This window comes from Astatotilapia calliptera, chromosome 23 (genome assembly GCF_964374335.1).
Source record: "Astatotilapia calliptera chromosome 23, fAstCal68.1, whole genome shotgun sequence".
NCBI lineage: Eukaryota > Metazoa > Chordata > Actinopteri > Cichliformes > Cichlidae > Astatotilapia > Astatotilapia calliptera.
Window position 1 is genome coordinate 21,689,929 of NC_137443.1, and position 25,961 is coordinate 21,715,889.

The 25,961-nt window shown below is 42.4% G+C and overlaps 3 protein-coding genes and 1 pseudogene across 6 annotated transcripts; all 4 read left to right on the forward strand.

Annotated features, from left to right (window-relative positions):
- Positions 1–1,265: 1,265 nt before the first annotated feature.
- LOC145424137 (uncharacterized) lies at positions 1,266–5,710 on the forward strand. The gene is made up of 11 exons (XM_080297042.1): positions 1,266–1,441; positions 1,641–1,938; positions 2,162–2,314; positions 3,302–3,378; positions 3,587–3,905; positions 4,140–4,379; positions 4,537–4,660; positions 4,777–4,882; positions 4,982–5,220; positions 5,316–5,471; positions 5,569–5,710. The coding sequence occupies exons 1-11, from the start codon at positions 1,367–1,369 to the stop codon at positions 5,708–5,710; spliced, it is 1,929 nt and encodes a 642-aa protein (XP_080153168.1). The 5' UTR covers positions 1,266–1,366.
- Positions 5,168–8,580, forward strand: LOC145424218 (TOG array regulator of axonemal microtubules protein 1-like). Its single transcript, XM_080297328.1, has 10 exons — positions 5,168–5,220; positions 5,316–5,471; positions 5,569–5,860; positions 6,069–6,399; positions 6,621–6,860; positions 7,018–7,359; positions 7,459–7,697; positions 7,793–7,948; positions 8,046–8,337; positions 8,546–8,580. Exons 7-9 carry the CDS (start codon positions 7,537–7,539, stop codon positions 8,185–8,187), a joined length of 459 nt encoding a protein of 152 aa, XP_080153454.1. The 5' UTR covers positions 5,168–5,220; positions 5,316–5,471; positions 5,569–5,860; positions 6,069–6,399; positions 6,621–6,860; positions 7,018–7,359; positions 7,459–7,536; the 3' UTR covers positions 8,188–8,337; positions 8,546–8,580.
- A 64-nt stretch (positions 8,581–8,644) lies between these two features.
- On the forward strand, positions 8,645–12,137 carry LOC145424217 (TOG array regulator of axonemal microtubules protein 1-like). 3 transcript variants are annotated; one of them, XM_080297326.1, is made up of 10 exons: positions 8,645–8,876; positions 9,099–9,338; positions 9,496–9,619; positions 9,736–9,841; positions 9,941–10,179; positions 10,275–10,430; positions 10,532–10,791; positions 11,000–11,318; positions 11,552–11,791; positions 11,949–12,137. In XM_080297326.1, exons 1-7 carry the CDS (start codon positions 8,777–8,779, stop codon positions 10,671–10,673), a joined length of 1,107 nt encoding a protein of 368 aa, XP_080153452.1. In that variant the 5' UTR covers positions 8,645–8,776; the 3' UTR covers positions 10,674–10,791; positions 11,000–11,318; positions 11,552–11,791; positions 11,949–12,137. The 3 variants fall into 3 exon arrangements, with proteins under 3 accessions (XP_080153452.1, XP_080153453.1, XP_080153451.1); XM_080297327.1 differs by having other exon boundaries at positions 8,645–8,864; positions 11,000–11,330; positions 11,949–12,136; XM_080297325.1 differs by having other exon boundaries at positions 11,000–11,330; positions 11,949–12,133.
- A 2,919-nt stretch (positions 12,138–15,056) lies between these two features.
- Positions 15,057–17,199, forward strand: LOC113016636 (uncharacterized; annotated as a pseudogene). Its single transcript, XR_013905230.1, has 3 exons — positions 15,057–15,110; positions 15,206–15,361; positions 15,459–17,199. The product of XR_013905230.1 is annotated as an uncharacterized LOC113016636 (transcript).
- The last annotated feature ends 8,762 nt before the right edge of the window (positions 17,200–25,961 follow it).

Below are 25,961 nucleotides of genomic sequence, written 5' to 3' on the forward strand. Positions count from 1 at the left end.
GCTGAATCATTGAAAAATACACAGTAACAGGTGTGTAGCATCGCTAACTAGGTAGCAACAAGCCTCTAATTGGATAATCCAAATTGTCACTAGGTGTGAATGTGCAAATGAATGTGAGTGCGAATGGTTGTCTGTCCCTATGTGTTAGCCCTGCGATAGAGCGGCGACCTGTCCAGGGTGTACCCTGCCTCTTGCCCTATGACAGCTGGGATAGGCTCCAGTGACCCCCGCGACCCTGAAAAGGATAAGCGGAAGCGAATGGATGGATGGAATTTTTCTTCCTTTATGCTTACAGCCACGCTCTTGACACAATCAGGACAAAATGCCATGGCGACTGTCCCTTGGTGACCTTCTTGGTTACCTCATTGCAGATGTTTTTCTATATTGCATAACTACTTTGGAATGATGCATCAAAAATAAATAAATAAATGAATACATGCCAAAAAAAGAAACATTTGTTTTAATGTGGGGTTTGAAAAAGCCCACCTTTTGAATTATAAGCCGTGAATAATGACAGACTTTTTCTCATTATTTGGTAAGGATTAAGACGCACAAAGAACCAGTAATTCTTGCCCTTCAGCAGTCACAGAGGTTTAAACCATGCTGGTGAAATTAGTGCCATTATCTGACAGGGAGAGGAGCTGCAATATTTTCTATATGGCTCCAAGAGTGATAAAATGCCTCACAGCGATGTTCATAAATGTCAGTCATGCCCTGGCAGAGAACTCCACTGCTGAATTAATATTATATGTCAAACAATGCTCCATCCAGTTTTATGGGTTGCATACACAGTCTGAGCCTCCAGTCACGCAAACCTGTCCTGGCTTGTAGAGTGAAGCCAGACTAGATGCTAATGGAGCTCTCTAATACTTGAATTTTAGTCAAGCTTGCAGCTTTCTTCACTATGTTGTATAATGCAATGAATAACATGAACATTTTTAGTAAGGTTTGTTTGCTTGTTAACATTTTTCCCTTTAATGTTTTCATTAATAAAATCCAACCTTGAAGCATAACAAACCAACCTTCTACTTTCTTAAGTTCAAGCAAGTCTACAGTTTAAATAAAGGTCTAAAGTCACAAATATTATTCTGACAATAGAAATCCTAGAATAGTGGTAACACTCTGAATACACATGCCAATATAAATTTATCTCGCTGTCATGTGTTATTTTGCCGGGTTGTTTCCTCCCGTTGCCATGTAAACACAAAATAGTGTATATATATGAATATTTTCAAAAAATGCTCTGTGAGTTCCACATCATAACAGTTATTTACTGAGCAGCTCAGTTAGAACTTGCCACTCACACACTGAGCAGCACTCACTAACTTTCTATTTCTAAACAATTTGTTCACTTTTTATCTCAGGCATGTCTGAAAAGACATCAGATAACTTTTTCCATCGCTTTGAAGATTTGATTCAGAGAAAGCGCACAGGTGGAGATGTAAGTAACTAAACATACTCATTCTTGACTTCTCTGCTGATCAAATGTAAATGTTTCTGAGAGATGTGTTATATTTTGCTGCTTTGCACAGTGTAATTTTTGTGTAAGACAGAGCAACTGTCAGCGCTTCACCACAGAGTCCAGGATCCTGGACTTTCACAAAGCTCAGAGCAGTAAGACAAATGTGTTCTTTCAACAGGCAGACACATTGCATATCGCACAGAGACCCAGAGATTATGCTGTGCAACTGCCACCTTTACCTGAGCAATGCGCAGGCTCTCCACAGAGAGTCCAGAGAAGCTGGAACTGTTTGGATGACCCCTTTTGGAATCAGGAGGACCCTGAAAGAAGTCTGAGTAGCCTCAGCTCTGCAGACACACACACACCAAGTGATCTGAGGGCCATTCCTTTCATTGTTAGTCCTGTTGAGATGACACCGCTCACTCCAGTTCCTCCACCTCCTCGAGCAGCTTGTCCATCGCAATTGCGGTTCAAAGGTGATGCTTTTCTTTAGTGGTTACACCTGCTGTTAATCAGTTAGTTTAGATTTTAAAATTTGACACTGTAGATTATCTATTTTAATGCTAAATTACACATTCTTGCTGTCCATTCATTTTATATGCTTTTTTGAAGAAAAAAAGAAAACAGGAAGAAAAATGTTTATTGTTGTTTTTGTAAGATGTCAATTTGTAGTTATTTAGTTATTTTTTGTCTAAACAGACACGAAGTTCATTCGTGGAATAAGAGTCTTGACAGCAAAAGACAAATTTGGGCCTATTTTGACTCCAAAACCTCCAACAGTTCCCATACCGCAAAAACGAGGACCTCGGCCTGGGACGCTGCTGCGCCGTGCAAAAGTCGTCCCTATAGACGGTAAGTGGTTTTCCTCAGTAACTGTAGAAGATGCTGAATAATCAAACTTTAAATTAAGAGATTTTTTAAAAAGATTTTAATGAACAATTAATCACTGCATCATGCTTCGAATTAGAAGAAATGACAGTTTCTTTTTACTAACCTCGTTGATTATCAGACAAGAAAGCAGACAGTCAGTGCAGTCAGAATAATCCAAGAGAGAGCAGGGTCAAACTCCCGCCTGTAGCTACACCTGTAGAGAGCCTGTCCCACAGCTTTAGTCTGCTGTCTTCATTAGAACTTTAAAATGAATACTAGATCTACTTCTACTGAATGGAGAAAAGGTTCCTGAGAAGAGATTTAATTTTCAGTATCTAAGAAATTTGAGGCGTTTCTGAAGGTACTGTACTGTTAGAGCATCTTAACATAGAGTCCTTGAATACTAGGCAGTTGTAGAGGATGAGTTACTCTACTTTAAATGACTCCCACCCCTTATTGGAGGATTTCAGCTTCTTCCTGTGGGACAGAGGTTTGCAGCCCCTAAATGGAGGCGAAGCTTGAAGAAACAGCTTTGTCCAAGCTGCTATTTTGTTGTCGTTGTAACAAATGACACATGTTTTTTTTTCTGTATTTTTTAAAAACTGTATTTATTTATTTACTGTACTTATTTCTCTATTTATGACAGTGCTTTTATCTCCTTTTTGCTGTTTTATATGAATTTATCAGTATAGTGTTGTCTAGTTTTAGAAGCTGTGATTAGGACGTCTATTTAAATTTGTTGATTAAAGATCATAATTAGAGATCATAAGCTGCCTTTGATTTAGACATGTCTGATATTTTTGTAAACACAAAATAGTGTATATATATGAATATTTTCAAAAAATGCTCTGTGAGTTCCACATCATAACAGTTATTTACTGAGCAGCTCAGTTAGAACTTGCCACTCACACACTGAGCAGCACTCACTAACTTTCTATTTCTAAACAATTTGTTCACTTTTTATCTCAGGCATGTCTGAAAAGACATCAGATAACTTTTTCCATCGCTTTGAAGATTTGATTCAGAGAAAGCGCACAGGTGGAGATGTAAGTAACTAAACATACTCATTCTTGACTTCTCTGCTGATCAAATGTAAATGTTTCTGAGAGATGTGTTATATTTTGCTGCTTTGCACAGTGTAATTTTTGTGTAAGTCACTGTAGACAGAGCAACTGTCAGCGCTTCACCACAGAGTCCAGGATCCTGGACTTTCACAAAGCTCAGAGCAGTAAGACAAATGTGTTCTTTCAACAGGCAGACACATTGCATATCGCACAGAGACCCAGAGGTTATGCTGTGCAACTCCCACCTTTACCTGAGCAATGCGCAGGCTCTCCAGAGATAGTCCAGGGAAGCTGGAACTATTTGGATGACCCCTTTTGGAATCAGGAGGACCCTGAAAGAAGTCTGAGTAGCCTCAGCTCTGCAGACACACACACACCAAGTGATCTGAGGGCCATTCCTTTCATTGTTAGTCCTGTTGAGATGACACCGCTCACTCCAGTTCCTCCACCTCCTCGAGCAGCTTGTCCATCGCAATTGCCTGTTTTCTCTGCTAAACATTCAGGAGCAGGTCGGTTCAAAGGTGATGCTTTTCTTTAGTGGTTACACCTGCTGTTAATCAGTTAGTTTAGATTTTAAAATTTGACACTGTAGATTATCTATTTTAATGCTAAATTACACATTCTTGCTGTCCATTCATTTTATATGCTTTTTTGAAGAAAAAAAAATCAGGAAGAAAAATGTTTATTGTTGTTTTTGTAAGATGTCAATTTGTAGTTATTTAGTTATTTTTTTGTCTAAACAGACACGAAGGTCATTCGTGGAATAAGAGTCTTGACAGCAAAAGACAAATTTGGGCCTATTTTGGAAAAACTGCAGCATTTCCAGGATGGGATTGTAACCTCACCTGGACACACAGTACCAACCAAAACATTTACTGCAGTAAAGCCTTTGACTCCAAAACCTCCAACAGTTCCCATACCGCAAAAACGAGGACCTCGGCCTGGGACGCTGCTGCGCCGTGCAAAAGTCGTCCCTATAGACGGTAAGTGGTTTTCCTCAGTAACTGTAGAAGATGCTGAATAATCAAACTTTAAATTAAGAGATTTTTTAAAAAGATTTTAATGAACAATTAATCACTGCATCATGCTTCGAATTAGAAGAAATGACAGTTTCTTTTTACTAACCTCGTTGATTATCAGACAAGAAAGCAGACAGTCAGTGCAGTCAGAATAATCCAAGAGAGAGCAGGGTCAAACTCCCGCCTGTAGCTACACCTGTAGAGAGCCTGTCCCACAGCTTTAGTCTGCTGTCTTCAGACGACTGGTAAGAAACGTAGTAAGGAGACATTAAATACTGCACAGAAACAGTGCTGCATAATGTGGCTGTGTTATTTGTGGTGTTCCTGAAGTCGTGTTCAATGTTGTGTTGTGTAAATATAGGATTAAGAAAAGACAGGGCTTGCAAACTATTCAGTCTCTGGCAAAGCACCACTCGGACATCCTGAAGACTAAACTACATGAAGTGTGTCTGGTCCTCATTGAGGAGGTATTGCACACTTTATGTTTCTTATATGCGTTTCATGCAGCTAGTTTCCCTTCAAGTGCATACTACAGCCTCAACTGATGATTTTCACTCACATTTTAGGTGAAAAACCAACGCTCAGCAATAGCCTTTGAGGCCATACATGCCATCAATGAGCTCTACATTCAGCTCAAGAGAACAATGGACCCAGAAGTTGAAACAACAGGCCGAGCTCTATTGCTGAAGCTTGCAATGACCAACAACAACTTTCTACATCAGGAGGTCAATCTGGCGCTTGATGCCATGGTGGAAAATTGCAGCCATGGACAGATTCTGAGCGCTCTGTTTAACACAGGACTGACGTAAGAGGAGAGAAGAAGCTGTAGTGATTTTATTAGAAGACATGAAAGAGAGATCATGTTCACTGAGTTGTGTGTCTAATATTGTCCTTGCTCAGCCATCGCTGTGTTGCAGTGAGGAATAGCACGGCTCAACACCTGCACCAGCTGGCTGACAAACTTGGAGCAGCCGTCACCCTGAAAACAGGAACCTTCACTGAAAGATTTCTAATTGCTGCCTCTAGAATGGCAGGGGATGCTGCACCTGAAGCCAGGTGGGTACTTTTAAATGGGTTTGAAGTGCATCAATGTTTTATTTTCTGTGAGTTTACACAATTAATGAAAATTAATGACAACTGTAATCTTCCACAGGTACCATGGGCGAACAATCATTGAGAAACTGACCCTTCACAAGGACTTTATGAATTTGTGGGTGAAGATTGTCCCTGAAAAAGACAGGCGTCCTGTGGAGAAGAGCCTGAAAAAGACAGGCGTCCTGTGGAGAAGAGCCTGAAAAAGACAGGCGTCCTGTGGAGAAGAGCCTGAAAAAGACAGGCGTCCTGTGGAGAAGAGCCTGAAAAAGACAGGCGTCCTGCGAAGAAGAAAGAGCTTAGGGAGTTCCTGTGTGTCCAGTTGACGGACAAGGGGACGCACAGGTGGAGATGTAAGTAACTAAACATACTCATTCTTGACTTCTCTGCTGATCAAATGTAAATGTTTCTGAGAGATGTGTTATATTTTGCTGCTTTGCACAGTGTAATTTTTGTGTAAGTCACTGTAGACAGAGCAACTGTCAGCGCTTCACCACAGAGTCCAGGATCCTGGACTTTCACAAAGCTCAGAGCAGTAAGACAAATGTGTTCTTTCAACAGGCAGACACATTGCATATCGCACAGAGACCCAGAGGTTATGCTGTGCAACTCCCACCTTTACCTGAGCAATGCGCAGGCTCTCCAGAGATAGTCCAGGGAAGCTGGAACTGTTTGGATGACCCCTTTTGGAATCAGGAGGACCCTGAAAGAAGTCTGAGTAGCCTCAGCTCTGCAGACACACACACACCAAGTGATCTGAGGGCCATTCCTTTCATTGTTAGTCCTGTTGAGATGACACCGCTCACTCCAGTTCCTCCACCTCCTCGAGCAGCTTGTCCATCGCAATTGCCTGTTTTCTCTGCTAAACATTCAGGAGCAGGTCGGTTCAAAGGTGATGCTTTTCTTTAGTGGTTACACCTGCTGTTAATCAGTTAGTTTAGATTTTAAAATTTGACACTGTAGATTATCTATTTTAATGCTAAATTACACATTCTTGCTGTCCATTCATTTTATATGCTTTTTTGAAGAAAAAAAATCAGGAAGAAAAATGTTTATTGTTGTTTTTGTAAGATGTCAATTTGTAGTTATTTAGTTATTTTTTTGTCTAAACAGACACGAAGGTCATTCGTGGAATAAGAGTCTTGACAGCAAAAGACAAATTTGGGCCTATTTTGGAAAAACTGCAGCATTTCCAGGATGGGATTGTAACCTCACCTGGACACACAGTACCAACCAAAACATTTACTGCAGTAAAGCCTTTGACTCCAAAACCTCCAACAGTTCCCATACCGCAAAAACGAGGACCTCGGCCTGGGACGCTGCTGCGCCGTGCAAAAGTCGTCCCTATAGACGGTAAGTGGTTTTCCTCAGTAACTGTAGAAGATGCTGAATAATCAAACTTTAAATTAAGAGATTTTTTAAAAAGATTTTAATGAACAATTAATCACTGCATCATGCTTCGAATTAGAAGAAATGACAGTTTCTTTTTACTAACCTCGTTGATTATCAGACAAGAAAGCAGACAGTCAGTGCAGTCAGAATAATCCAAGAGAGAGCAGGGTCAAACTCCCGCCTGTAGCTACACCTGTAGAGAGCCTGTCCCACAGCTTTAGTCTGCTGTCTTCAGACGACTGGTAAGAAACGTAGTAAGGAGACATTAAATACTGCACAGAAACAGTGCTGCATAATGTGGCTGTGTTATTTGTGGTGTTCCTGAAGTCGTGTTCAATGTTGTGTTGTGTAAATAAAGAAATAAAGACAGGGGTTGCAAACTATTCAGTCTCTGGCAAAGCACCACTCGGACATCCTGAAGACTAAACTACATGAAGTGTGTCTGGTCCTCATTGAGGAGGTATTGCACACTTTATGTTTCTTATATGTGTTTCATGCAGCTAGTTTCCCTTCAAGTGCATACTACAGCCTCAACTGATGATTTTCACTCACATTTTAGGTGAAAAACCAACGCTCAGCAATAGCCTTTGAGGCCATACATGCCATCAATGAGCTCTACATTCAGCTCCAGAGAACAATGGACCCAGAAGTTGAAACAACAGGCCGAGCTCTATTGCTGAAGCTTGCAATGACCAACAACAACTTTCTACATCAGGAGGTCAATCTGGCGCTTGATGCCATGGTGGAAAATTGCAGCCATGGACAGATTCTGAGCGCTCTGTTTAACACAGGACTGACGTAAGAGGAGAGAAGAAGCTGTAGTGATTTTATTAGAAGACATGAAAGAGAGATCATGTTCACTGAGTTGTGTGTCTAATATTGTCCTTGCTCAGCCATCGCTGTGTTGCAGTGAGGAATAGCACGGCTCAACACCTGCACCAGCTGGCTGACAAACTTGGAGCAGCCGTCACCCTGAAAACAGGAACCTTCACTGAAAGATTTCTAATTGCTGCCTCTAGAATGGCAGGGGATGCTGCACCTGAAGCCAGGTGGGTACTTTTAAATGGGTTTGAAGTGCATCAATGTTTTATTTTCTGTGAGTTTACACAATTAATGAAAATTAATGACAACTGTAATCTTCCACAGGTACCATGGGCGAACAATCATTGAGAAACTGACCCTTCACAAGGACTTTATGAATTTGTGGGTGAAGATTGTCCCTGAAAAAGACAGGCGTCCTGTGGAGAAGAGCCTGAAAAAGACAGGCGTCCTGTGGAGAAGAGCCTGAAAAAGACAGGCGTCCTGTGGAGAAGAGCCTGAAAAAGACAGGCGTCCTGTGGAGAAGAGCCTGAAAAAGACAGGCGTCCTGCGAAGAAGAAAGAGCTTAGGGAGTTCCTGTGTGTCCAGTTGACGGACAAGGGGACGCACAGGTGGAGATGTAAGTAACTAAACATACTCATTCTTGACTTCTCTGCTGATCAAATGTAAATGTTTCTGAGAGATGTGTTATATTTTGCTGCTTTGCACAGTGTAATTTTTGTGTAAGTCACTGTAGACAGAGCAACTGTCAGCGCTTCACCACAGAGTCCAGGATCCTGGACTTTCACAAAGCTCAGAGCAGTAAGACAAATGTGTTCTTTCAACAGGCAGACACATTGCATATCGCACAGAGACCCAGAGGTTATGCTGTGCAACTCCCACCTTTACCTGAGCAATGCGCAGGCTCTCCAGAGATAGTCCAGGGAAGCTGGAACTATTTGGATGACCCCTTTTGGAATCAGGAGGACCCTGAAAGAAGTCTGAGTAGCCTCAGCTCTGCAGACACACACACACCAAGTGATCTGAGGGCCATTCCTTTCATTGTTAGTCCTGTTGAGATGACACCGCTCACTCCAGTTCCTCCACCTCCTCGAGCAGCTTGTCCATCGCAATTGCCTGTTTTCTCTGCTAAACATTCAGGAGCAGGTCGGTTCAAAGGTGATGCTTTTCTTTAGTGGTTACACCTGCTGTTAATCAGTTAGTTTAGATTTTAAAATTTGACACTGTAGATTATCTATTTTAATGCTAAATTACACATTCTTGCTGTCCATTCATTTTATATGCTTTTTTGAAGAAAAAAAAATCAGGAAGAAAAATGTTTATTGTTGTTTTTGTAAGATGTCAATTTGTAGTTATTTAGTTATTTTTTTGTCTAAACAGACACGAAGGTCATTCGTGGAATAAGAGTCTTGACAGCAAAAGACAAATTTGGGCCTATTTTGGAAAAACTGCAGCATTTCCAGGATGGGATTGTAACCTCACCTGGACACACAGTACCAACCAAAACATTTACTGCAGTAAAGCCTTTGACTCCAAAACCTCCAACAGTTCCCATACCGCAAAAACGAGGACCTCGGCCTGGGACGCTGCTGCGCCGTGCAAAAGTCGTCCCTATAGACGGTAAGTGGTTTTCCTCAGTAACTGTAGAAGATGCTGAATAATCAAACTTTAAATTAAGAGATTTTTTAAAAAGATTTTAATGAACAATTAATCACTGCATCATGCTTCGAATTAGAAGAAATGACAGTTTCTTTTTACTAACCTCGTTGATTATCAGACAAGAAAGCAGACAGTCAGTGCAGTCAGAATAATCCAAGAGAGAGCAGGGTCAAACTCCCGCCTGTAGCTACACCTGTAGAGAGCCTGTCCCACAGCTTTAGTCTGCTGTCTTCAGACGACTGGTAAGAAACGTAGTAAGGAGACATTAAATACTGCACAGAAACAGTGCTGCATAATGTGGCTGTGTTATTTGTGGTGTTCCTGAAGTCGTGTTCAATGTTGTGTTGTGTAAATATAGGATTAAGAAAAGACAGGGCTTGCAAACTATTCAGTCTCTGGCAAAGCACCACTCGGACATCCTGAAGACTAAACTACATGAAGTGTGTCTGGTCCTCATTGAGGAGGTATTGCACACTTTATGTTTCTTATATGCGTTTCATGCAGCTAGTTTCCCTTCAAGTGCATACTACAGCCTCAACTGATGATTTTCACTCACATTTTAGGTGAAAAACCAACGCTCAGCAATAGCCTTTGAGGCCATACATGCCATCAATGAGCTCTACATTCAGCTCCAGAGAACAATGGACCCAGAAGTTGAAACAACAGGCCGAGCTCTATTGCTGAAGCTTGCAATGACCAACAACAACTTTCTACATCAGGAGGTCAATCTGGCGCTTGATGCCATGGTGGAAAATTGCAGCCATGGACGGATTCTGAGCGCTCTGTTTAACACAGGACTGACGTAAGAGGAGAGAAGAAGCTGTAGTGATTTTATTAGAAGACATGAAAGAGAGATCATGTTCACTGAGTTGTGTGTCTAATATTGTCCTTGCTCAGCCATCGCTGTGTTGCAGTGAGGAATAGCACGGCTCAACACCTGCACCAGCTGGCTGACAAACTTGGAGCAGCCGTCACCCTGAAAACAGGAACCTTCACTGAAAGATTTCTAATTGCTGCCTCTAGAATGGCAGGGGATGCTGCACCTGAAGCCAGGTGGGTACTTTTAAATGGGTTTGAAGTGCATCAATGTTTTATTTTCTGTGAGTTTACACAATTAATGAAAATTAATGACAACTGTAATCTTCCACAGGCAGGTACCATGGGCGAACAATCATTGAGAAACTGACCCTTCACAAGGACTTTATGAATTTGTGGGTGAAGATTGTCCCTGAAAAAGACAGGCGTCCTGTGGAGAAGAGCCTGAAAAAGACAGGCGTCCTGTGGAGAAGAGCCTGAAAAAGACAGGCGTCCTGTGGAGAAGAGCCTGAAAAAGACAGGCGTCCTGCGAAGAAGAAAGAGCTTAGGGAGTTCCTGTGTGTCCAGTTGACGGACAAGGGGACGCACAGGTGGAGATGTAAGTAACTAAACATACTCATTCTTGACTTCTCTGCTGATCAAATGTAAATGTTTCTGAGAGATGTGTTATATTTTGCTGCTTTGCACAGTGTAATTTTTGTGTAAGTCACTGTAGACAGAGCAACTGTCAGCGCTTCACCACAGAGTCCAGGATCCTGGACTTTCACAAAGCTCAGAGCAGTAAGACAAATGTGTTCTTTCAACAGGCAGACACATTGCATATCGCACAGAGACCCAGAGGTTATGCTGTGCAACTCCCACCTTTACCTGAGCAATGCGCAGGCTCTCCAGAGATAGTCCAGGGAAGCTGGAACTGTTTGGATGACCCCTTTTGGAATCAGGAGGACCCTGAAAGAAGTCTGAGTAGCCTCAGCTCTGCAGACACACACACACCAAGTGATCTGAGGGCCATTCCTTTCATTGTTAGTCCTGTTGAGATGACACCGCTCACTCCAGTTCCTCCACCTCCTCGAGCAGCTTGTCCATCGCAATTGCCTGTTTTCTCTGCTAAACATTCAGGAGCAGGTCGGTTCAAAGGTGATGCTTTTCTTTAGTGGTTACACCTGCTGTTAATCAGTTAGTTTAGATTTTAAAATTTGACACTGTAGATTATCTATTTTAATGCTAAATTACACATTCTTGCTGTCCATTCATTTTATATGCTTTTTTGAAGAAAAAAAATCAGGAAGAAAAATGTTTATTGTTGTTTTTGTAAGATGTCAATTTGTAGTTATTTAGTTATTTTTTTGTCTAAACAGACACGAAGGTCATTCGTGGAATAAGAGTCTTGACAGCAAAAGACAAATTTGGGCCTATTTTGGAAAAACTGCAGCATTTCCAGGATGGGATTGTAACCTCACCTGGACACACAGTACCAACCAAAACATTTACTGCAGTAAAGCCTTTGACTCCAAAACCTCCAACAGTTCCCATACCGCAAAAACGAGGACCTCGGCCTGGGACGCTGCTGCGCCGTGCAAAAGTCGTCCCTATAGACGGTAAGTGGTTTTCCTCAGTAACTGTAGAAGATGCTGAATAATCAAACTTTAAATTAAGAGATTTTTTAAAAAGATTTTAATGAACAATTAATCACTGCATCATGCTTCGAATTAGAAGAAATGACAGTTTCTTTTTACTAACCTCGTTGATTATCAGACAAGAAAGCAGACAGTCAGTGCAGTCAGAATAATCCAAGAGAGAGCAGGGTCAAACTCCCGCCTGTAGCTACACCTGTAGAGAGCCTGTCCCACAGCTTTAGTCTGCTGTCTTCAGACGACTGGTAAGAAACGTAGTAAGGAGACATTAAATACTGCACAGAAACAGTGCTGCATAATGTGGCTGTGTTATTTGTGGTGTTCCTGAAGTCGTGTTCAATGTTGTGTTGTGTAAATAAAGAAATAAAGACAGGGGTTGCAAACTATTCAGTCTCTGGCAAAGCACCACTCGGACATCCTGAAGACTAAACTACATGAAGTGTGTCTGGTCCTCATTGAGGAGGTATTGCACACTTTATGTTTCTTATATGTGTTTCATGCAGCTAGTTTCCCTTCAAGTGCATACTACAGCCTCAACTGATGATTTTCACTCACATTTTAGGTGAAAAACCAACGCTCAGCAATAGCCTTTGAGGCCATACATGCCATCAATGAGCTCTACATTCAGCTCCAGAGAACAATGGACCCAGAAGTTGAAACAACAGGCCGAGCTCTATTGCTGAAGCTTGCAATGACCAACAACAACTTTCTACATCAGGAGGTCAATCTGGCGCTTGATGCCATGGTGGAAAATTGCAGCCATGGACAGATTCTGAGCGCTCTGTTTAACACAGGACTGACGTAAGAGGAGAGAAGAAGCTGTAGTGATTTTATTAGAAGACATGAAAGAGAGATCATGTTCACTGAGTTGTGTGTCTAATATTGTCCTTGCTCAGCCATCGCTGTGTTGCAGTGAGGAATAGCACGGCTCAACACCTGCACCAGCTGGCTGACAAACTTGGAGCAGCCGTCACCCTGAAAACAGGAACCTTCACTGAAAGATTTCTAATTGCTGCCTCTAGAATGGCAGGGGATGCTGCACCTGAAGCCAGGTGGGTACTTTTAAATGGGTTTGAAGTGCATCAATGTTTTATTTTCTGTGAGTTTACACAATTAATGAAAATTAATGACAACTGTAATCTTCCACAGGTACCATGGGCGAACAATCATTGAGAAACTGACCCTTCACAAGGACTTTATGAATTTGTGGGTGAAGATTGTCCCTGAAAAAGACAGGCGTCCTGTGGAGAAGAGCCTGAAAAAGACAGGCGTCCTGTGGAGAAGAGCCTGAAAAAGACAGGCGTCCTGTGGAGAAGAGCCTGAAAAAGACAGGCGTCCTGTGGAGAAGAGCCTGAAAAAGACAGGCGTCCTGCGAAGAAGAAAGAGCTTAGGGAGTTCCTGTGTGTCCAGTTGACGGACAAGGGGACGCACAGGTGGAGATGTAAGTAACTAAACATACTCATTCTTGACTTCTCTGCTGATCAAATGTAAATGTTTCTGAGAGATGTGTTATATTTTGCTGCTTTGCACAGTGTAATTTTTGTGTAAGTCACTGTAGACAGAGCAACTGTCAGCGCTTCACCACAGAGTCCAGGATCCTGGACTTTCACAAAGCTCAGAGCAGTAAGACAAATGTGTTCTTTCAACAGGCAGACACATTGCATATCGCACAGAGACCCAGAGATTATGCTGTGCAACTCCCACCTTTACCTGAGCAATGCGCAGGCTCTCCAGAGAGAGTCCAGAGAAGCTGGAACTGTTTGGATGACCCCTTTTGGAATCAGGAGGACCCTGAAAGAAGTCTGAGTAGCCTCAGCTCTGCAGACACACACACACCAAGTGATCTGAGGGCCATTCCTTTCATTGTTAGTCCTGTTGAGATGACACCGCTCACTCCAGTTCCTCCACCTCCTCGAGCAGCTTGTCCATCGCAATTGCCTGTTTTCTCTGCTAAACATTCAGGAGCAGGTCGGTTCAAAGGTGATGCTTTTCTTTAGTGGTTACACCTGCTGTTAATCAGTTAGTTTAGATTTTAAAATTTGACACTGTAGATTATCTATTTTAATGCTAAATTACACATTCTTGCTGTCCATTCATTTTATATGCTTTTTTGAAGAAAAAAAAATCAGGAAGAAAAATGTTTATTGTTGTTTTTGTAAGATGTCAATTTGTAGTTATTTAGTTATTTTTTTGTCTAAACAGACACGAAGGTCATTCGTGGAATAAGAGTCTTGACAGCAAAAGACAAATTTGGGCCTATTTTGGAAAAACTGCAGCATTTCCAGGATGGGATTGTAACCTCACCTGGACACACAGTACCAACCAAAACATTTACTGCAGTAAAGCCTTTGACTCCAAAACCTCCAACAGTTCCCTCCCATACCGCAAAAACGAGGACCTCGGCCTGGGACGCTGCTGCGCCGTGCAAAAGTCGTCCCTATAGACGGTAAGTGGTTTTCCTCAGTAACTGTAGAAGATGCTGAATAATCAAACTTTAAATTAAGAGATTTTTTAAAAAGATTTTAATGAACAATTAATCACTGCATCATGCTTCGAATTAGAAGAAATGACAGTTTCTTTTTACTAACCTCGTTGATTATCAGACAAGAAAGCAGACAGTCAGTGCAGTCAGAATAATCCAAGAGAGAGCAGGGTCAAACTCCCGCCTGTAGCTACACCTGTAGAGAGCCTGTCCCACAGCTTTAGTCTGCTGTCTTCAGACGACTGGTAAGAAACGTAGTAAGGAGACATTAAATACTGCACAGAAACAGTGCTGCATAATGTGGCTGTGTTATTTGTGGTGTTCCTGAAGTCGTGTTCAATGTTGTGTTGTGTAAATAAAGAAATAAAGACAGGGGTTGCAAACTATTCAGTCTCTGGCAAAGCACCACTCGGACATCCTGAAGACTAAACTACATGAAGTGTGTCTGGTCCTCATTGAGGAGGTATTGCACACTTTATGTTTCTTATATGTGTTTCATGCAGCTAGTTTCCCTTCAAGTGCATACTACAGCCTCAACTGATGATTTTCACTCACATTTTAGGTGAAAAACCAACGCTCAGCAATAGCCTTTGAGGCCATACATGCCATCAATGACCTCTACATTCAGCTCCAGAGAACAATGGACCCAGAAGTTGAAACAACAGGCCGAGCTCTATTGCTGAAGCTTGCAATGACCAACAACAGCTTTCTACATCAGGAGGTCAATCTGGCGCTTGATGCCATGGTGGAAAATTGCAGCCATGGATGGATTCTGAGCGCTCTGTTTAACACAGGACTGACGTAAGAGGAGAGAAGAAGCTGTAGTGATTTTATTAGAAGACATGAAAGAGAGATCATGTTCACTGAGTTGTGTGTCTAATATTGTCCTTGCTCAGCCATCGCTGTGTTGCAGTGAGGAATAGCACGGCTCAACACCTGCACCAGCTGGCTGACAAACTTGGAGCAGCCGTCACCCTGAAAACAGGAACCTTCACTGAAAGATTTCTAATTGCTGCCTCTAGAATGGCAGGGGATGCTGCACCTGAAGCCAGGTGGGTACTTTTAAATGGGTTTGAAGTGCATCAATGTTTTATTTTCTGTGAGTTTACACAATTAATGAAAATTAATGACAACTGTAATCTTCCACAGGTACCATGGGCGAACAATCATTGAGAAACTGACCCTTCACAAGGACTTTATGAATTTGTGGGTGAAGATTGTCCCTGAAAAAGACAGGCGTCCTGTGGAGAAGAGCCTGAAAAAGACAGGCGTCCTGTGGAGAAGAGCCTGAAAAAGACAGGCGTCCTGCGAAGAAGAAAGAGCTTAGGGAGTTCCTGTGTGTCCAGTTGACGGACAAGGGGTTGTTTGGTGAGCCGGGTCCTGCGGGGGAGGTTGAGCTGGGGGCTGTTGCTGGTGTTTCTGCCTTACACCTTATTGCGGTTTGCCCTGCTCTGAAGAGAAAAGAAATGACCAGGGAGGGTACATCTCCTTCCCCAATAATCCTTCTACAGACAAACTCTCCTACCTGGGGGGAGGTGATGGCACCCGAAAATGATAAAGTAGATAAGGAGTTTAAGCCGTTTGTGTCAAACGGCTTTGTTTCCTTGATAGGAGAAGATCGGCGGACTCCTGTCAGTATTTTGCGAGACACTGGTGCGAAACAGTCGCTCATTCGTGAGGGGGTCTTACCGTTTTCAGCTCAATCCTGTTGTGGGGCGGATGTGTTAGCCTGGGGAGTTAGGATGTGTGTAATACGGGTTCCTTTACACTTGGTGCAGCTTTCATCTCAGTTTTTGTCTGGTGAGGTTAAGCTTGGGGTGCGACCCCAGTTACCGGTTGCAGGTATTGACATCATCTTGGGAAACGATCTAGCTGGCGGCACAGTTTTTCCGTCGCCAGAAGTAGTTGATATACCACTTACAGATAACAGTGGTTTCGATCGTGCCACATCAAAGGCTGTTCAAACCGTCAGTGTAAAGACATTTAGGCAGAGGAGAGGTGCGAGTGGATCCCAGCAACAGCAGCAGCAGAATAGGAGGCAGCCCAAGGGGACGAGAAGAACAAATATTCAAACCACAAGGGTCACTGAAGCCACCATGCAATCAGACCCAAGTAGAGTCACTTTTCAGGACAGTCAGCAGCAAAATGCTGAAACCAGGCCACCTGCTAGAAAAAGACAAGGACCTCGACGGCACAGGAACCGCAGAAGAGGCCAGCTGATGGTGGCTAATGCTCCATCTCCCACCCCTTAAATTTGACACAGACTTTGATTTTGATTCCTCCAACGCGCAATTCATTAAGGAGGCGCTTGAGAAGAAGTTACAGGAGGGGCTGAATCTAAAAGATGGGAATTCTGAGGGAAGAGAAAAGGTGGGGTTGCAGCTGAGTTCGGGGGAGGATCATTTTGGTCCAAAGTGCTACTATGACAAAGCAAAGTCTTTCTTTGACAACATCTCATCTGATAATGGGCTCAGACTGACGTGGGCAGAGGAGCGAAAGTGCAATCTGGAGACTTTTGGTGTCCCTGGGCGGTTCCTGAGGGGCCAAGGATTCAGAGGTGGACGCCAGTGTTTTGGGGGCGGGTGCAGTGCTCGTGCAGGAGGATGGAAATGGCATTGACCACCCAGTCTGTTTCTTTTCTAGAAAATTTCTAAAACAGCAACCAGCGCCTCATGCGTTGGTCCTTACTCCTACAGGATTTCAACATTGAGATCCGATATATAAGAGCTTAGAGAATGTTATGGCTGATGACTATCCAGAGTTGGGACCAGGAAGCAGAGTTGCAGTCTTACACGCTTCTCTGCAGCTTCTCTCCTCCTGCTACCCCCCCAAAAACCCATCTCCATAGAGACTGTGTCAGCTTCCAAAAAGACAAAAAACAAACTAAAAACCAGCAACAAACAACTTAAACATAAACAATCACAAAGAAAGAACAATACAGTATCCACATCTGAACCAAAGAGTAAAACAGTGAAATGTGGATTATTAAATATTAGGTCTCTCTCCTCCAAGTCTCTGTTAGTACATGACTTAATAATTGATCAACAAATTGATTTACTCTGCCTTACAGAAACCTGGTTGCAGCAGGATGATTATGTTAGTTTAAATGAATCAACACCCCCGAGCCATTCTAACTACCAGAAATCTCGAAGCACAGGCCGAGGGGGCGGTGTGGCAGCAATTTTTCACACCAGCCTATTAATTAATGAAAGACCAAGACAGACTTTTAATTCATTTGAAAGCCTGATGCTTAGCCTCGTCCACCCCAGCTGTGAAACTCAGAAACCAGTCTTACTTGTTATCATCTAGCGTCCACCTGGGCCTTACACAGAGTTTCTGTCTGATTTCTCAGACTTTATATCTAATTTAGTTCTGAGCTCAGATAAAATAATTATTGTGGGTGATTTTAACATCCATGTAGATGCTAAAAATGACAGCCTCAACATGGCATTTAATCTGTTATTAGACTCAATTGGTTTCTCTCAAAATGTAAAAGAACCCACCCACCACTTTAATCACACTCTAGATCTTGTTCTAACATATGGCATAGAAACTGAACATTTAACAGTGTTTCCTGAAAACCCTCTGCTGTCTGATCATTTCCTGATAACATTTACTTTTACAATAATTGATTACACAGCGGTGAAGAGTAGACTTTATCAAAGTAGATGTCTTTCTGAAAGCACTGTAACTAAGTTTAAGAATATAATCCACCCACTGTTATCATCTTCAATGCCCTGTACCAACACAGAGCAGAGTAGCTATCTGAACGCTACCCCAACAGAGGTCGATTATCTTGTTAATAATTTCACCTCCTCACTACGTACGACTCTGGATACTGTAGCTCCTGTGAAAACTAAGGCCTCAAATCAGAAGTACCTGACTCCGTGGTATAATTCTGAAACACGTACCCTAAAGCAGATGACTCGTATGCTGGAGAGGAAATGGCGTGTCACAAATCTAGAGGATCATCATTTAGCCTGGAGAAATAGTTTGCTGCTTTATAAGAAAGCCCTCCGCAAAGCCAGAACATCTTACTATTCATCACTGATTGAAGAAAATAAGAACAACCCTAGGTTTCTCTTCAGCACTGTAGCCAGGCTGACAAAAAGTCAGAGCTCTTTTGAGCCAACCATCCCTTTAACGTTAACTAGTAATGACTTCATGAACTTCTTCACAAATAAAATTTTTATCATTAGAGAAAAAATTACCAATAATCATCCCACAGATGTAATATTATCTACAGCTACTCTTAGTACCATTGATATTAAGTTAGACTCTTTTTCTCCAATTGATCTTTCTGAGTTAACTTCAATAATTACTTCCTCCAAACCATCAACGTGTCTTTTAGACCCCATTCCTACAAAACTGCTCAAAGAAGTCCTGCCATTAATTAATTCTTCGATCTTAAATATGATCAACCTATCTCTAATAATCGGCTATGTACCACAGGCCTTCAAGCTGGCTGTAGTTAAACCTTTACTCAAAAAGCCATCTCTAGACCCAGCAGTCTTAGCTAATTATAGGCCAATCTCCAACCTTCCTTTCATATCAAAAATCCTTGAAAGAGTAGTTGTCAAACAGCTAACTGATCATCTGCAGAGAAATGGCTTATTTGAAGAGTTTCAGTCAGGTTTCAGAGCTCATCACAGCACAGAAACAGCTTTAGTGAAGGTTACAAATGATCTTCTTATGGCCTCTGACAGTGGACTCATCTCTGTGCTTGTCCTGCTAGACCTCAGTGCAGCGTTCGATACTGTTGATCATAATATCCTATTAGAGCGATTAGAACATGCTGTAGGTATTACAGGTACTGCACTGCAGTGGTTTGTATCATATCTATCTAATAGACTCCAATTCGTGCATGTAAATGGAGAGTCCTCTTCACACACTGAGGTTAATTATGGAGTTCCACAGGGTTCAGTGCTAGGACCAATTCTGTTTACATTATACATGCTTCCCTTAGGCAGCATCATTAGAAGACATAGCATACTTTTTCACTGCTATGCAGTTGACACCCAGCTCTATCTGTCCATGAAGCCAGATAACACACACCAATTAGTTAAACTGCAGGAATGTCTTAAAGACATAAAGACCTGGATGGCCGCTAACTTTCTGCTTCTTAATTCAGATAAAACTGAGGTTATTGTACTCAGCCCTGAAAATCTTAGAAATATGGTATCTAATCAGATTCTTACTCTGGATGGCATTACCTTGGCCTCCAGTAACGCTGTGAGGAACCTTGGAGTCATTTTTGACCAGGACATGTCCTTCAACGCACATATTAAACAAATATGTAAGACTGCTTTCTTCCATTTGCGCAACATCTCTAAAATTAGAAATATCCTGTCTCAGAGTGACGCTGAAAAACTAGTTCATGCATTTATTACTTCCAGGCTGGACTACTGTAATTCATTATTATCAGGATGTCCAAAAAACTCACTGAAAAGCCTTCAGCTAATCCAAAATGCTGCAGCAAGAGTCCTGACAGGGACTAGAAAGAGAGAGCATATTTCTCCTGTTTTGGCTTCCCTTCATTGGCTTCCTGTTAAATCCAGAATTGAATTCAAAATCCTGCTCCTCACATACAAGGTCTTAAATAATCAGGCCCCATCTTATCTTAATGACCTTGTAGTACCATATCACCCTATTAGAGCGCTCCGCTCTCGCTCTGCAGGCCTACTTGTTGTTCCTAGAGTATTTAAAAGTAGAATGGGAGGCAGAGCCTTCAGTTTTCAGGCCCCTCTTCTGTGGAACCAGCTTCCAGTTTGGATTCGGGAGACAGACACTATCTCTACTTTTAAGATTAGGCTTAAAACTTTCCTTTTTTCTAAAGCATATAGTTAGGGCTGGACCAGGTGACCCTGAATCCTCCCTTTGTTATGCTGCAATAGATGTAGGCTGCCGGGGGATTCCCATGATGCATTGAGTTTTTCCTTTCCAGTCACCTTTCTCACTCACTATGTATTAATAGACCTCTCTGCATTGAATCATATCTGTTATTAACCTCTGTCTCTCTTCCACAGCATGTCTTTATCCTGTCTTCCTTCTCTCACCCCAACCGGTCGCAGCAGATGGCCGCCCCTCCCTGAGCCTGGTTCTGCCGGAGGTTTCTTCCTGTTAAAAGGGAGTTTTTCCTTCCCACTGTCGCCAAAGTGCTTGCTCATAGGGGGTCATATGATTGTTGGGTTTTTCTCTGTATCTATGAAGCGCCTTGAGGCGACTTTTGTTGTGATTTGGCGCTATATAAATAAAATTGAATTGAATTGAATTGAATTGATGCCCTCTCTAGGTCGTAAATCAAACATCTTTGTGTGGGGTTGGATGTTTGATTTTTTTTGGGTGGGGGAAACTGTTATGACCCAGTGATGTGTTTGTTGGTGTTGTGCCTCCCACCGGAGGATGGCTGGCGGTATTTTCCCTTTTTTCTCTCCTAGGAGGTGGACACCTGGGCGTGGCTGCTAGGTATCTGGGTGGAGTCTCTACATATCTTCGGACTGGATAATTGATGGACCACCTCCAGTACTTAACGTCCGGATGACAGTCACCTGGGAGTGCTTTTTGGAACCCCGTTGACTCGGTCAGTTGTGTGTTGTGTCATTGTAGTGCAGGCTGTGTGTGTGTCTGTTGCTGGTGTTTTTGCCCCACTGAAAAATCTCCCTTCTCCACCTAGCCCTTCTGCGGAGGAGCTGCGGGTAACGCTGCGCATTAAGGAGGTGGAGCTAAAGAAACAGCAGTTGGAGGTGGAAGCTATGCACTTGAGGATCAGGGCTCACCATCCAGTCACCATCCCCGCAGGCACCCTCCCCGGAGTCATTATCCCCGCAGTCGCCATCTCCGCAGCCACCGGCCTTGATGCCAGGTGGTGGCTTTGATGCGAGTAAACACATCAAAATGGTGCCGGCGTTTCGGGAAACTGAGGTGGATTCGTATTTCACAGTGTTTGAGCGTATCGCAGGTGCGCTGCACTGGCCAAAAGATGTGTGGTCTCTTCTACTCCAATGTAGATTGGTGGGGAAAGCTCAAGAGGTGTGCACCGCTCTTTCTCTGGAGGACAGTTTTGACTATGATATGGTGAAGGCTGCTGTCCTGCGTGCTTACAAGCTTGTGCCAGAGGCTTACAGGCAGAGATTTAGGGATGGGAAAAAATCCGCCAACCAGACCTATGTGGAGTTTGCCAGAGAAAAGAAAACTCTGTTTGATAAGTGGTGTCATGCTACAGCAGTAAAAACCTTGAATGACCTGGGTGAGTTGGTGACGTTGGAAGAGTTTAAAAACCAACTACCAGACACTGTGGTAACCTACTTAAATGAACAGAAGGTTACGACTCTCGCCGCTGCTGCTATACGGGCTGATGAGTTTGTGTTGACACACAAAGTGGTGTTTTCGGTTCCTGCTCACAGTTTTCCGTCTTCCGGTAGCCCGCCCAGATGGTCTCCAAGGGGCACCCGCCGTGCCATCCCCTCATCCATTGAGAACCGCGTGTGTTTTTTTTGCCATGAGCAGGGAGTTGTGTGTTGTGTCATTGTAGTGCAGGCTGGAGTATTCACGTGTACCTCTAGCCTTGCCATGTAAATAATTGTAAATAAGTTAACAAGTGGCGGTCACTTTTTGTTCCTTTGCTGTATAACTTTCATTGTCGCAGCCTAGTAGCCGTGAGAAGCCGTTTTCTTTTGTTGAACAAGTTTTCTCCTGTTTTTCATTAGATAGTTAGTTAAGTGACTTGTCTTTTGTTTTGGCTTCTTTTTATTTTGGTGTAGGGAAGAGTAGGGATTGTTTTATAGGGAGTTTTGTTTATTGTTTTGGCATTGCTCACTGCCGATGAAAATAAATGGCTGCTTAAATACTTGAAAAAGGTGTCGTTATTGGGGTTTGTGCGTGGGTGGGAAGTGAGTGGGGCAAACTATTTGTTACGTTTATTTACTTGCCGGGACCAGAACGTAACAAGAGCCTGAAAAAGGCTAATAATTACAGGCAGCAGGTCAGCATCCAGACTAGGCTCTCCTCTCCAGCAGGGCCTGGGTTCCCCAGATGTGACAATGCAAGTCCTGACGAGTACAGAGGAGAAGAGTGGCTGCTACAGTAGCAGCAGCACTCTGAGGCTAAGCTGGGAAAGTCGTTGGAGGTTCAACCATCATGACCACAGACAGTCCCAGTCGCTCTGCGGGAGTAAACTTCTCCATCTTCAGGACTACAAACTATTTCTCTGAAGGACAATATTATTTAGATTTACATTAATTATTATTACATCATTCTTATTATTACATTATTTGTATTATTTCATTATTATTATCACATTTTTAAGATCCTGAATGGACAATGAATGAATAAATCCCTTTTTTTTCATCTGAATTAAAACGGCACTTTGGTTGCACATATACAGTTTCTGTTTTTCTGGCAACAAATATTAATACATTCTTAGTTCTCTTGTTTTCATTTTTAACCCATGATTTTGAATTTTTATCAGGATTCAAAGTCATTTTTATAACATAAAGAAATATTAAATAAATACTAGAAAGCGAAAATTTCAGAAAAATTTTTAAGTCTGCCTATGCTGCTGCTAATCAGTGTAGTTTGCCATTCATACGGCTACAGAGAGCAAAAGTCAGCAGAGCAGCCATTCTCCACCATGAACTATGGTAAAAACAAACACCGCTCGCGCCTCACAGATGACAGCTTACAGTTTTGTGTAAAGATGAGGTGACTTCGTACAGCCCCGATTTGCAGACGCTGTGCACAGAGGTTCATGAGCAGAAGTCCCATTGTACCACGGCAGACCCAACAATGTTTGCATGAACACGCTTTGAAGCATTACGTTATGGACCACTTTTCACACATGGTTGGTGTACCCACACAGCCGGCTGTAGCTTTTCAACTCACAGCCCAACACACACCAAAAAAAAACCAGCCGAGAGAGCACAGACTTTACGCCCGTGGGTCCACCTCCCCTGCAGCGGCACTGCAGACCACGCCCTGCCACACACATCAAACACGTAAAATAAATATTTATGCACTTTTGCATTCACTTTTTGTTTTTTGTTATTTTTACACAGTGTTCTGAATGATTAACAATGGTCTACAGCCAATCTTGTGTATTATTATACAAACTTTGGTTGTAAGATTCAGATAACTATTTAATAAAAGGTAAATATTTTATATGAGAGCAAGAAAGAAAAGTATATCTTTGTGTCCCCCTCTCCCTGTTAATGCCCTACCTGGCCCCCTGGCAAAAGCTTTGCTAGATCCGCCCCTGCACAGTTACCAGCTGTCAGCTACACAAAAAAAGGAGCTTGGTGTTATTTGTCTCTCAGAAACAGTTGATAACTTTCCTTCAACTCATTCATGTCACCTAAAAGGTAAACCTGTTTCTCCATCACCAGTTCAGCTCTGATGATTCAGTAAGGACATCTCCTGGTTTCGACCAGCCCTTTTTTACAGCTGTGGCTCCAGCAAACATCAGCTGATACTAGAAATTAAAATTAAATGAATTCTAACAACAGCTGATCAAGCTTAACCGTGCTGCTGTTGTTTAGCGCAATGAACAAACGAGAGAAAAGCCGATCATTGATCAGTTTCATGATTGAAGTTTCAACAGGCGAGAGAATGACAGGGGAGGCTGTCATAAAGTTCAACATCAGTAACTTAGGTGCACACAGCTGTCGTGCTAGCTAGCACGCAGAACGAGTTATTGTAACTGTCAGCACAACGAAAATAAACTACACCTAAACTCGGTTTATATCTGACCCAAATAGAGTGCAGTTCATAACTTCTTACCTGAAATTCAGTTCACCTCACGCTCGGAGGAGCAGCAGCCTGCTTCTCCTGCCTTCGGTTTCCCTTATCCACGATTGAGCTCCACGTTAGCCACCACCGGTCGATCGGCGGCCGCCTCGCCACCGGTGTATGTGTCTTTCCCTGCATAGGAGGGTTAGTGGTTAATGTGCTGCCCATTGTGTTGGATTGTCAATGCAACCCTCTTCTCCCACTCTTCACACACTGATAGCAACACCGCAGGAGAAATGCCAGCACAGGCATCCAGTATCCATAGTTTCAGGTGCTGCACATCTCGTATCTTCACACCATAGACAATTGCCTTCAGATGACCCCAAAGATAAAAGTCTAAGGGGGTCAGATCGGGAGATCTTGGGGGCCATTCAACTGGCCCATGACATGACCAATCCACTTTCCAGGAAACTGTTCATCTAGGAATGCTCGGACCTGGCACCCATAATGTGGTGGTGCACCATCTTGCTGGAAAAACTCAGGGAACGTGCCAGCTTCAGTGCATAAAGAGGGAAACACATCATCATGTAGCAATTTCAAACATCCAGTGGCCTTGAGGTTTCTGTAGCCAAGTACAGGATAGGGTAGAGGAAATTAAAGTAAGATGGAGAGAATGGGCCAATAGCTAGATTCGTAGGAGGGATAAAGTGAGTTGCGTGGAGAAGAATGACTGGAGCCACAGGTAAAGTTGCTATGAATTGTATTAAACTATTTAGCAACAATTTAACAGCATTTCATGAACAGGAATGAAAACATAAAATAAAATACAGTGACAGCAATAATAATAACAGTCAGAATCCTATCTCAGCTCAGATATGTCAGTCTTGCCGGCTTAATAGTCAGTGTTCAGTCAAGTCAAATCCAATAGGTCAAAAGTTTGTGATTGGTGCGATTTCGTCCTACCGCACTGTTGCAATTGTTCGTGAGAGAAGAGCAACCTGCCCTTCTGGGCCAACTCAGAATGGCTGTGGTTCGGTTCAAAGGGAAAGGTTCGCCATCTTCCTCGTCAGGAAGAGATCCAGGTCTCACGATCCCATAAAAAAACCTAGCCTGTAAACAACAGGACTATTACTAATTCAGTTCACACTCTAATGATATACATGGCCATGTGTAAATAATGTAAGTGCTATAACAAAACAAGCACAAAACATTAATTCTAATTTCTAACTATAGTCTATACAGTGCATCTTAATCATGAATGCAATCTTTAAGTCACAATCAGCTTATTCTATCATCAATGTGCACATTTCTATCAGAAATCAGAAATAAACCATAAAATATGGTAGATTTTTTTTACAGTATTTCCCTTTAACTGAATTAAAGGAGCATTGCTTTACACTGCATAGCAATGAAGCAATATATTATTTACACTCAATGTACAGAATAAAATTATGAAAAGAATATACAAAAACCCACAGGCTGTAGTTTTACAGTATGTGGTAACGTATCAGCACAGTAAGAATACACACAGACATCTATCCAGTGCCGCTCGAGCATCAAATGTAACAAAATAAAGTAGATTCATGACCTTTAAGATCAACATTAACTTATTCCATCATCTAATTTTAGTGCATTTAATATTCAACAAGTAATACTAGAACATCATCAGCACACAAGCTGAGTGCTCAAAATGGCTGAACTCCGTGAGAAACCCCGTGTCACTACCCGATCCGTACCGGAAACCCAATCGGTACCCCGCATGCGCGAAAGGTTTCTACTTCCGGTCGTAGCGTTTTACGATAGTTAAAGGTCAGAGTATCTGTTAAGATGTTAAGAATAACAAGTATATCTTAAAATGTTTGCAATAATGAAGCATTTCAGTACAATGTAGACAAAAACGAAAAATAAAAAGATAGTTACGGATCAGGA